This window comes from Magnolia sinica, chromosome 13 (genome assembly GCF_029962835.1).
Source record: "Magnolia sinica isolate HGM2019 chromosome 13, MsV1, whole genome shotgun sequence".
NCBI classification, from domain to species: Eukaryota; Viridiplantae; Streptophyta; class Magnoliopsida; order Magnoliales; family Magnoliaceae; genus Magnolia; species Magnolia sinica.
The window spans coordinates 47,871,919-47,884,917 of record NC_080585.1 but is presented as its reverse complement, the minus strand read 5'-3'; the positions used below and the strand labels follow the sequence as shown (position 1 = coordinate 47,884,917).

General features: G+C 40.1%; 1 protein-coding gene across 7 annotated transcripts in view; it reads left to right on the top strand.

Moving 5' to 3' along the window:
- The first annotated feature begins 570 nt into the window (after positions 1-570).
- The window catches only part of LOC131223733 (uncharacterized), a 70,752-nt gene continuing 58,323 nt past the window's right edge, over positions 571-12,999 (top strand). For 4 of the 7 annotated variants that reach the window (XM_058219221.1, XM_058219223.1, XM_058219217.1 and 1 more), the window contains exons 1-2: positions 716-888; positions 4,502-4,620. In XM_058219221.1, coding sequence (XP_058075204.1) covers positions 4,534-4,620 — 87 coding nt within the window. In that variant the 5' untranslated portion in view covers positions 716-888; positions 4,502-4,533. The other 3 variants (XM_058219219.1, XM_058219220.1, XM_058219222.1) reach the window with 3 other exon arrangements.

The window sequence follows — 12,999 nt, the reverse complement described above, 5'->3', positions numbered from 1 at the left end:
TTACTCGGCACGATAAAAGCATACTAACACGATCCAATTTCATATCCGATTTCATAGGCCAGCTGGGTCTAACTACAGATAGCAATCATGAAGCTTCCCTAAGAAGCTATATCACCGTGTAAAGCTTCTTCAAGAAGCTACATAGCAACAGTTTTTACTTTTTATTCAACCGAATAAATTATGTGGGCCCATTGTGAATATTTTTGGTTTATCTACACCGTCCATCAGTTTTTTCAGATTATTTAAGAAGTTGATACTAAATTTTAAGTGAATTGAATAATAAGTAAATCGCACCATACGAAATACTGATGATAATGATTTTCACGCTGTTGGAAAAAATGAACGATTCAAGCCTTCCCTGATTCGATCCGACTCAGTTTTTCTGACCGGGTCGGACCCGGATCGATTCAAGTCAATATAAGTTCGAATCTGTTCGAGTTAGATGATCTAGACTCGGTCCTGGATCGGAACGAGTTCAGATCAAGCTTTACAAATTTCGAATCTGGTCGGGTTGTGCCGAATCCGATCCGACTCGGTCCGATGCCCACCTCTACTCTGGATCACTGACCGGTGGGCCTAACTTGTATGAGCTCAAAACCCGAGTACGATGTGAGCGTATACTCGTTCCTGGCGTGACAATATGATATTCTTCTTGTTTGGAGAAGCGGTGGCTTTGCTTCCTCCTTTCAGAGTCCAAAGAGAAAGAAAGGTAATCCAATCCTCTCTAATCGTATTTTCTCCCAATCACGATAATTTTCACTTCCATTCTCGAAGCAAGTACGATTCCTGGAAAAAGCATTCTTGTTAGAATTCTGTTTTCGTTTTTATCAAGAATCTGTAACAGATTTTCATTCAGAGAGAGAGAGAGAGAGAGAGATTTCATTCAAGGTAACATAAGCTTATTTAATCAGTATCTGCTTTCATTTTCTTTCTTTGTTTTGACTTTTAGCTTTTCCTTTGTCTGCTCGGCGGGTTGAGTCTTTGAGGCCTGCTCGGGTTGCGTTTGGATGCTTAAGTGAATCGGATTGCAATTGTTTGTCGAGTAGAGTGGAAATATTTGAATCAATATCCACTAGCATTGAGGCCACGTTTGGATGTTCAATTGAGTTGAATTGCAAGTATTTCATTCAATGAAGTGGAAATGATTCAAAGCAGCTAGATACAAATTTGAAATTCCGGCCGTTTTGGGTCTAGCTCGCAACGGAAGGGATCTCATGGATTGAATCACAGGGCTATTTTCATAATTTAAGCTTTGGGGTCGTTTGGATGGTGGTAAATGGTTTAAGTTGTAAATGATTTACAGCGTGTCTGTTTGGCTTTAACTTGTATTTGTATAGCCTGTAAATGGTTTCTATCCGGTAACTGTGTATTCACACCTGAGATAGTCTAGAGAAGTAATTCATTAAAAACATTCAAATGGCTTATAAGAGTGGATCATTGAGTTAAGCCCATCTTACTAAAGCTTGGGGTTGATCTTTACATAAAACCAAGTGGTAAGTGAGCGATAGAAGTGGGCCCACGAATTCAAATGCTCTTTTATAAGGCTGGTAGCAAGATCTGTTTCTATTGGTGGAGAGAGAGAGAGAGAGAGAGAGAGAGAGAGAGAGAGAGCCGTTGGAGTTCTCAGATACAATGGAGAGAGGGAGGTGCGTATCTCCTAGCCTTTAAAAAAGAGCCGTTGGAGGCTTCTTTCTGGTAAATCATTTGCTAGTAGACGAAATCTAAGCTTTTTGCTAGCAAATGAAAAGGGGGAAAAGGTGGTAAATCATTTACAACTAGTAAATGATTTACAAGTATTTTAGGGCATCCAAACGCAAGTTGTAAATGATTTACTAGTAAATAATTTACAACTTGCCTCATTTACCAGCATCCAAATGACCCCTCTGTTCTTCTATTATTGCTTTTCATTTCAACTGTACATACGAGTTGCTTTTCTGTTTCTTGATTAAAATGTATAGATTCACAATTCAGTAAGGTTATGAATCCAAATGCAGCCTTATTTCTGCTGAATTCTCGCGAAACAGAAATTGTGATGGTGGCACACTTATGTCTTATTTCAATAGTAATTGGAATCAGGGAATGCTTAGTTGGGGATTGCTGTTGTAATCATTTATGGAGCCGTGATAGATTCAAAGATAAGGAATTGTCAAGTTAGCTGAAATAGCAAACTCCGCTTACAAGACATGAATCTGCTTCAAACAGGGCAACTTGGAATGCTTCTTGCGTCACTTTATTGGATTCTGAGTTGGCATCCAGCATTTGTCAGAGGGATTGAAGTTGTCGTTTGATTGCACATCATGTTTTATTTTAATAGGACTTGGAATCAGGGAATGTTTGATCAGGAATTGCACTTGTGAAATCCTCCACCGAACTTTGGTAGATAAGAAGAGAAGGAATAGTCAAATTAGCTGGAATAACAACCTCCACTCACAAGACATGGATCTGCTTCAAACAGGGGCAACTCAGCATGCTTTCTTTTTTCACTTGATTGGGTTCCAAGTTGGCATCCTGTGTTGTTGTTTGATTTCACATCCATGTCTTATTTTAATCGGACTTGGAATCAGGTAAATTTTTTTATCAGGAACTGCAATCGTGAAATCCTCCACTGAACTTTGGTAGATAAGAAGAGAAGGAATAGTCAAATTAGCTGGAATAACCTCTACTCACAAGACATGGATCTGCTTCAAACAGGGGCAACTTGGCATGCGTTCTTTTTTCACTTGATTGGGTTCCAAGTTGGCATCCTGTGTTTGTTGGATACTTGTGTATATACAACTTGGGGTCTACGTCTTTTTTGCTTCTTTGAGTTATTTGTCGAGGCTTCATTTGGATGCGCTAGTGATTAAATTGCAATTGTCATCATTTAAGCTTTAACCCAACTAATTGGGGTTGGCTACATGAATCCTTTTCAGCCATTCCACTCTATCAAGGGTCATGACTTCAGTTAGATCACCATAGTCATCAAGTCTTTTCTTACTACCTTCCCCCACATCCTTTTAGCCATTCCCCTTGCCTTTTAGTGCCTTCAACTTGCACCAACTCACTCCTTCTAACTGGTGTAGTCGTTGGTCTCCATTGCACATGATCGAACTATCTACGTCTACTCTCTCATCTTGTTACATATTGGTGCTACTCCTAAGTTCCCTCGAATACATTCGTTTCTAATTCCGTTCTTTGCTATCTTTGTACTCATCCATCTCAAAATCATCATTTTAGCTACACTGATAGTTTAGTGATTAAATTGCAATAATTAGTTCAATTAATGTGGAAGTGACCAAATTGTAATGACATTTTGTTGTATTGATATTGAGGGACACTAAACTCCAAATTGCAATTATGATACTTTTGAGTTGGACTAGAAAGGAATGCAACTGCATTTTGAGACCTACTTCCTCACCCTGAATACTATGGTAGGCGATTGCAATTCTGTCATTTCCATGTAATTGAACTATTTATTGTAATTGAAATCAATAGTGCATCCAAACTAAGGGTTAGTTACTGATAGTAGGGCTGTGGCATGATGAACAGATATCCTGGCTAAGAGGGAGTGTTGCAAGTCATTTCTAACTGTAACACATGCTGGACTGAAGGGGTTGGGCTGGTGAGGTGTGGTGGTTGTCATGGCAGCGGCAACCATGACAACGGGGTATTTCTAGGCTTGTAGCTTGGAGCATTGATTGTTGGTTCATGGAAGGAAAGCAGTAACCACATATCAGCGTGAGGCATGGTGAACCTGAGCAATAAAGGAGAGTGTTAGATATATTGCTAAGATGTAATTCTTTGCCAAATATGGAACTCCCATATGTTTCTAAGATTTTGTTAGCTATATTTTTAGTTTAATTACGGTTCTTGCTTTGAGTTGTTTGACATTAGGAGTCCATGATTTACCTGGGACTTGGTTACATTGCTAACATGTTAGCTCTCTGTGGGTTTACATTGTTGGGACTCCACGTCATGATCACTTACATCTGGCACTAATGGTCTGTCGCATGGTTCAAACTATTCGTTGATAGATAATAAGTATTTGGAGAAATCAATGTGGTGCATTTTTTCCCTATATATCACCAATATGGATCTAAATCAGTCAAATTTAACACCAGTTGAGTCAATTAGCAGGGTTTTGAAGCCAGACTATATGTGTTCCAATAAGGATATTGTGAACAAATGAGACTGAGTGCTTTTGTCATTTTGATTGAAACACTTTCAAACCAAGCTTGAATCTAATGATTATATGATCTTGCTTTTTGTGTGTCTGATTAGGGGAACAAAATTTCAACTATGATTTTGAAATCATTTCCTGGAATTATTATCAGTTTTCCTGATGTTGCAGATAGTATTTAACATCGTAAACTACTTGGCTGTTAAGAAATCCACTGATCTCTTAATCTTTCATTACAGCCAAAAGAAATCTCTAGTGAAATATGTACTACATCATGCGTTAACTTAAGAATTTTCTATTCCCTGCTTAGTGGAACATGATTTTTGTCGTCTTTCTGTGCAGTTTGCATCTACATAATTATTTCAACAAGCAATATGTCTGGTTTTTCTTTTTCCACTGGAGTAAGGATGCTAGCAGGCGTGTCAGTGCCTGTTTTTTCTGGCATCCTAATGTGCAAGATTGTAAGTGTTTTCTTTTGTGAAGCACCATCTTGACAATATAGTTTATGTACACGCAGAATGCCTGCTTTGAACAATGAGATGATATTCAGTTTAAAAATTAATTGTGATGACAAACTAGTCCTGTATGCTCTCGTCCATCGCTACTATTTTTGTGCTATAAGCATGTTCTCAACATAGGCTGCTGGTATGGTCCCTTATAATCAGTAGTCAGTGTTAGTTACCATGATCCTGGTCTTAGAATTTATTAACATGAGTAATGTGTAATCCCCTTGAGATGAAATATTACATAAAAAAGCGTCTGGAGTGTAATTAACCCTATATTTTAACTTTGTTTTTGTGACAGGCTTTGTGTCCCACATTGCTAAGAGATTTTATTTAACTGAAATCTCCTTTTACGTTAGCAAGCCAAGACGGGGTTTTTGTTATGGGGCTTGATTAACTCATAGTACTGCCAATGCTGCTGGCCTGTGTCGGTTTGTTTCTTTTTAATAATTCCATGCTTTGTTTTGCTTTATGTTTTATGCATATGGTTAAAAAAAAATTCTTGGTATGAGAGTATGTGTTATGTTTGTTTTTTGGGCACTGCTTCCATTGTTAATTCCTTTTTCTCGTGCGTCATATTAATTAATGGAACATTGCATGGGATAGTCCATTGAATAACTTGAGGACGAGTTCTTTCCAAGAGGAGGGGACTGATGTAGGATGAGGCACAAATACATTCTTAGCATGGTTAGACCAAAAGAAGGCCAAATGGAAGTGGAAGTAGTTTGTCAGATCCGGGCCTAGTCCTAAGTTGGGCATGACGTAACTGGGACCCAAGCATGTCCAGTTTAAAGAAATTCATTCCGAATAGCGAGAAATTGCCGTTTGAAGTGTGAACAGTAAATCGGCCATAACTTTTGATCCAGGTATTGTTATGGGACGCACGACCTATCAATCTTTATGTAGCAGTCCATCTAGGGTCAACCAACCCACAAAGTGGGTTTGTGGGTCGCGTCCGTCAGTTTCGCAAGAGAACCCACGTTTCCAGTTCAAAATCGGGATTTTAGAAAAAAAAAATACTATTTTTAGTAATTCTGATTTTTGTCGTATTTCCTTATTTTTAGAGTTTTAGATTTTTGTCTTTTTTAGAAATTGATTGTAATCGTGCTCGGAATCCTCCAGTAAGGTTAATTTAGGACTCTATTTTTGGCAAAACTTACTGTTCGGGTAAGTTCTATTATAGTTGAATTAGGACTTTTATTAGGGTTAGAATTTTTCTATTTTGGGTAATTTTGAATTAAGGTTGTATTTTTTTCTTTATTAGTGGTGTAATTGAGAAATCATACACGTTAGACATTGTTCAATAAAATATTCGAGTTTTCTCTCTTTTTTCTTGTGGATTTAAGAAACAACCTTGTGGATTCAAGGCTTTTACTGCTTGAGGAAGACGGTGATCTTTCTCATTATTGTTTCACGCTCTTCCTTGCGTCACCAGGCTAGGGCAAGGGCTAGGCTAGGGCCAACCTTGGCCCGGTCCATTGTGACCCCTATGTAATGGTTGGATTGTGGATTGTTACTAGGTGGGACTGTGTTGGCAAGTGAGCTGGGAAAAGATGAAGGTTGATTTTTGATAGGCAACCAGTCGTGAAACTTTCTCCAATCTACCTTTTAAAAGCCAACCTCGAATTCTAGGGCTAGGCTAATATTATGGTGATGATATAATTTACATAAATTTATGAATATATATTTTATATGTTGTACAATGGGATTCGTGTGAAATCCCAACATATGGAAATTTGTGTTTGTTGTAGCATTTGCATGTCACAAAGAAATTCATCATGGGTGGGATGAATAATCCATTGATGAAAAATGCAATTGATATATTAGAAAAAAGGATATGTTCCACGCATGGACACACTTTGCTTGGTTGTTTTTCCATTTACCATGGTAAATGGCGGCAAATATATAATGATTACTTCTCATAGCCATTTGGAAGAGAGGAAAAACATGGGAATATTTGTGCCTCGAGAAACGAGATTGTGTTGGATGGGATTGCCTACCTAAAATCCATGGGTCCCACTGTGATATGTGTGTTTGATCCACGCCATCCATCCGTTTTACCAAATCATTTGTGGGCGAGACAGATTGTAAGCTCAAGTGGACCACTCCACAGAAATAGGGGAGATAGTGACATCCATCTTTAAAAGCTGAAATTTGTGTAGGGCCCACAGCGATGTGTGTCTTTCATCCAACCTGTTCGTAAGGTCATAAAGACATGGACGAAGGGAAAACACAAATATCAGCTTGATCCAAAACTATTGTGGCCCCCAAGAAGTTTTCAATGGTAGGTATTCAATTCCCCCTGTTTCCTGTGGTGTGGTCCACATGCTCTTTGGACCTACCTCATTTTTGGACTAATGCCCTAAAATAAGCTGGTAGAACAGATCGACAGTGTGGATCGGACACATACATCACGGTGGGCCCCACTGATTTTACTTATCTCGTGTTTCTCATCTCAGTTTTGGCATAGTTGTCAACGTCATAGAGGGTGGGTAGCATGAAATTTTTTTGAAAGACGAGTTATAGGGCGGCTTGCATGAATTTATGATGGCAAATAAGAATTATCCCTTTGCCACCATTTACCATGGTAAATGGAAAAACAAACAAGCTTCATGCATGTTTCCCCATTCGCCATTTTGCCAGGTTTGTGGTATGTTTGTCGTGATGTTAGATATCAACCCCACCAATAATGCAAAAGGCATATTGGCAGATTTCCTTGCAAGTTCTGAAGAAGGGCCATGATGGTAGGACATCTCCCTTCACATGCACTATTACAACTGCTGCTGCTGCTGCCGCTATCATTAGTGTTATTGTTGGTATTATCATTGTTAATTTGAATGGTCCTTGAGATGTGTAATGGAGACCCATAATTCAAAACTTTGTTCGTGTATCATGCTTCATTAGCTTGGCTCTGGTTTGAAGGGTGAGAACATCTGTCATCAGTTGCTTTGGTACCAGTTGGACTTGCGAAAGCAAGGATGCCATTTTCTCTTTTGGTTGAGAGGATGCTGCCAGACTCTCTACTTAATGATAGACTTACAGCTTTGCTTGAAACTTTATCCATATGTAACATTTCAACTATATCTTCTTAAAATGCATGTGGATATTTGTGTAAACTGAAGTAAATGAAATACATACAATGTTGGTGAAATTATAGCATTTTCCTTTGGTTGGACTTGTTCTCGGATGTCTATTTGTAATCATGAAGAGTCCTTCAATTAGTGTGAGGATTACATGACTGGTGTTATTTCCATGGTCTGCTTCATCCATAGTAGCTCCCAATAGATGAAGGATCATAATCTTATCCATGTGTACCATAATAACTTAGATTAAATTGATGGCACTGGATCCTTTTCATTTTATTTGTTGTACCAATTTTTATGTAAAATATTGCATTTTTTTTCTTTCTTTTTGAAGTCAACATTATCTTATTATGCATGTTGGCGTAGGGTTATGGGTATTGCATGCTTACTTCACAAACTACGCTTTTAGTCGTACTAAATTGTTGTGCCAATTATACCGCAGCTGTCACTAGGCTGGACTGGCCCGTCAGGCTTTTGGGCCTAGCCTGTCTCAGGCTGGGCTTGGGCTGAAGTATCAAGCCTGGGGACCAATTTTAGGCATAAAATTCAGGCCTATTTCTCAATTGGGTCGGCTTTGGATCACGTACAACAGTCTGTCAGCTTGGCCTGTTAGGGTTTGCAAAGGCAATTTTGTAATATGCACAATATGCAAAAATCCTCATTCACTCATGGTAGAACAAAGTCACCCGATCACTGAGAGAGGAACGATAATGGACCAGAATGGATGGCTACACAAGCTAGCGCATGCGGTAGTTTGTTAGCTTCAAAACGTATGAGACTGCAACGACTTTTCAACTAACGAGCAACGACTGCTTCAAAGCCATTGCGCAGTAGCTTATGTTTTTTAACATGGCATGTTGTCCTAACCGGTTGCTTTGCTTAACTTAATAGCTTCCATACTCAATTTTTTTCTTTTTAATTTTTTAATTTTTTTACACATGCACTCACCCCAAACACACCCATGCACTCACACCACAGTGGGATTTCATCACAATGGGTACTCGAACCCATGACCTTGTGTTGAAACTCTTATGAGTCTACCATTGAAGCATGGATTGTTGTTGATGTCTTAAATTTGTCAATAGCATGGTCTGTCGATAACATTGACAAACTACTTGATGCCATCGGAAAAATTCGGAAAATGCATGCCGGTTGCTGGAACATTTTAGTGTTGCTACTCGATGGCATCTATGGTGTTTGATGCCATCGACAGATCCTCGATGGGTGGTTGATGCCGTCGGAGTCCCATCGAAGATGTGCGCAAAATTGCGTATGTGTAGAATTTGTTTCCTATTCTGGTTGTGATAATATATATATCGGGTGTAATCGGGATTAGGGGATGAGAGAGATGTTCTAGGGTTTTCTAATTCTTCCTAAGGGTTTAAGGGCATAGCTAAGGCTTGTGAAGTAGATTCGAGGCTTGTTCGAGTTGGTAAGACTCTATCTCTTGTAATTTCTGCTTTCATAGTGCATTACTTATCGCTTTGCGCCGTGGTTTTTTCTTGCAAGGATTTTTCCATGTAAAATTCAGATTGTTCTTGTTTGGACTTAGTTACGCGATTGTGAGTACTTTGCTTGATTCGTCTTTGGGTGTTTCCGCGGTTTCCGACAAGTGGTATCAGAGCTAACGTTGGAAAGCAGATCGAATCTGAAAGCAAGGTATCAATGGTATATAACCCGAAGTTTGATGTAGAAAAATATTCCGGTAAAAACAATTTTAAACTATAGAAAGTTAAGATGAACGGTATCCTAGTTCAACAAGGATTAGACGAAGCTTTCCTTGAAAAGCGAGTGGAATCTATGACAGAAGAAGAATAGAACAAGATGGATAAGAAAGCTAGAACCTTTATCCAATTGTGCTTAACAGATGAGGTTCTCTATAATGTCATGAGAGTGAACTGTAGTAAGTACATGGGCGGAATTAGAGAATATTTATGCAAAGAAATCTCTTGAGAATCGTTTGTACTTGAAGCTACAATTGTTTAATCTAAAGATGATGGATGGGGTTGGCATTGCGGTCCACATTAGTAACTTCAATAGGTTGATTTGCAAATTGTTGTATGTGGAAGAAACGCTAAAAGCTGAAGATCAGGCATGTAGACTGTTGAACTCTCTTCAAGCATCGTATGAGTCGTTTAAAGACTCTTTGTGCACCGGTAGAATGACCATTAGCATTGAGACTGTTATCTTAGCTATTCAGTTGAAGGCGATGAGAAAGAAAAACAGCAACGTGTGCTTCACGATTACGAGGGGGAGAAATTCTAAGCAGGACAGTGGATTTTCACGATCGAGGTCCAAATCCAAGGGCAGGGGCAAAGGCAAGTTGAAGTGCTATAATTGTAGCATGTCAGGGCACATGAAGAAGGATAGTCAAAATCCCAAGTCAAGAAAGGAGAATTCAGATAACTCTTCCAGGGAAGCCAACATTGTGGAATCCAGTGAGCAAATGAGTAGTAGTGACGTATTGATTGCATCAAAATCCGGGTAGTTCAACGAAGAATGGATTTTGGATACGGGGGCTTTGTACCACATGACCCCTTATTGGAGTTGGTTCACTAGTTACAGTGAGTGTGATAGTGACCAAGTGTTTATGGGCAATGATAATGCCTATAAAGTGGTAGACGTTGGATCGGCGCGCATCAAGATGTTTGATGGCATGAAGTGTATCTTGACCGATGTGAGACACATTTCTGATTTGAGGAAGAGTCTGATATATCCAGAAGCACTCGAGGCACTTGGGTGTAAATTTACTGGGTTTGATCGTGTCCTTAAAGTTTCTAAGGGGGCACTCATAGTCATGAAGGTGCATAGGAATGGAAACCTTTATAGGTTGATTGGGAGTACTTCATCGGGTGGAGCTGCAACGTCTGTAGTGGATTCTATGTCTATACGTATGTGGCATACATGCTTGGGCCACAAGAGTAAGTGGGGCATGAAGGTACTTTCTGACTGTTGTTTAATTTCAGTTTTTAAAAGCATTGATTTTAGTATATGCGAGCATTGTATATATGGTAAACAGTCCAGGATGTCTTTTAAGTCTGGGAAACATGTTTGTAAGGAGGTTCTAGATTATATACCTTCTGATGTATGGGGGTCGACGCCCATGGTTTCTGGTGAGGGTCGTCATGGTTTGTCACATTCATTGATGACTATTTCAGAGAAGTGTGGGTTTATTTTATAAAAAATAAATCTAATGTTTTCACCAACTTCAAACAGTGGAAGGTGATGGTGGAAAAACAGTCAGGGTGAAAGGTGAAAGTGTTAAGGACAGAAAACGGTGGAGAATTCACTTATAGGGCATTCAATCGGTATTGTAAGGATGAAGGGATCATGAGGCATAACACAGTGCGCCACATACCAGTGAAAAATGGTGTGACTGAGCGGATGAATTAGACTCTTTTAGAGATGGCTCGATGCATGATCAGTAATGCTGAGTTGGGTAAGGAAATGTGAACTGAAGCCGTTAACATGGCTTGTTATTTGGTTAATCAATCCCCTTCTATGACTATCGAATGTAAAATTCCAGAGGAAGTATGGAGTGGTCAGCAGGTAGACTACTCAGGATTGCGTGTATTTGGTTGCGATGCTTACTCTCACGTACCTTCAGTTGAGAGATAAGATGAACCAAAGGGTTAAAAAGTAAATCTTTGTCGGCTATGGTGGTGGTGTGAAGGGGTATAGGCTATTAGACAGGCCATATGCCTTGTATAACTACTTTCCATAGATAGATGATGTATAGCTAATTTCCATAGATAGATGATGTATATCTAATTTCTATAGACAGATGATTCTGTTTTTATCATTTACCTTGTATAGATGACTGTAGATCTCTATATATTCAACCCTTTAGGGTTGTCTCTAATACAAGAAACCAAATGTAGATTGTCTTCTCTTTGTTAACATATTGTCTTCTCTTTGTTTTCATGGTATCAGAGAGATAACGATCTCTAGCGATCCAACCCTGCTCCACCATCTTCAGCTGCACGTCTTGATCCGTCACCTCCTTCGTCACCGGCGCCACATCCTGACAGATCCAGCCTTTCCTGCGTAAGCAAACCCCTGCGGCACCACCTCCTGATAGATCCGGCCCTTGCCGTGTCACCCAGCCTCGTCTGACCACCCTTGCTGCGTCACCCAACCCCGTCCGACCACCCTTACTGCGTCACCTAGCCCTGTCCGACCACCCCTAGCCCCGTCCAACCACTCCTGCGACCACCCCCAGCCCATTCGCACACCCGTCCGACCACCCCTGCTGCCTCCGACCACCCCAGCTCCGTCAACATACCCGTCCGCACGCCACACCCCAACCCCAAGTCCTAACCCCTTTCCCCCTTTCTGTTGCTGTTGCGGTTATATTGCTGTTGCTATTACTGTTGTTGTTCTGTTGCTGTTGCTGCGACCAGATCTTCTCCCAGCCCTTTTCGCTGGGACCAGCTCTTCTGCTGCAAGTACCTCCTTCCTTGGTGTGGTTTACATCACTTTAGATCTATGGACAAATACTCTCGTACAGAGGCCCCACGATGTGGTTTCGATGGTACCAAATACAATCTATGGGCCTTCCACTTTCAGAGTTTCCTTAAGGGTCGTGGTTTGTGGAGCCTAATTGATGGATCTGTTACTGTCCCCACTTCCACAGATGTCGACAAAATGGCTGAGTGGGAATTAAAAAATGGACGAATTATTACCTGGATTCTCGATTCGGTCGATCGTTCAATTGTTGTTGGCCTCACGCCACATCGACTGCTAAGGAAATGTGGGAGCATCTCCAGACAATTTATCAATAGAGTAATGCGGCTCGGTTATACCGCTTGGAACAAGATCTGGTTCACCTTACTCAGGGTAACAAAAGTATTCAAATATTCTACTCTACAATTGTTACAATTTGGACAGAGATGACTATAATAGATCCAGAATTTTCTCATGAATTTAAGATATTCCAAACAATGCGCGATAGTGCACAAGTTCGACAGTTTCTTATGAAGCTGCGTCTGGAATTTGAGCATTGTAGGGCTGCTCTCCTGAACCGTAGCCCAACTCCTTCATTGAATTCGGTTATTAATGATTTATTAGCTGAAGAACAACGACTGAAAGTTCTGTCTCCCACGTCCTCAACTCAGGGACCATCTGATCTAGTACTCGCTGTATCCACCTCTGCACCAAACCATGGTTCTACTCATTTAACTTGTTACGGCTGCAACAAAGTGGGACATGTCGTCGCTCAGTGCAAAGATTGGTGCGCTTATTGTTGACGGAC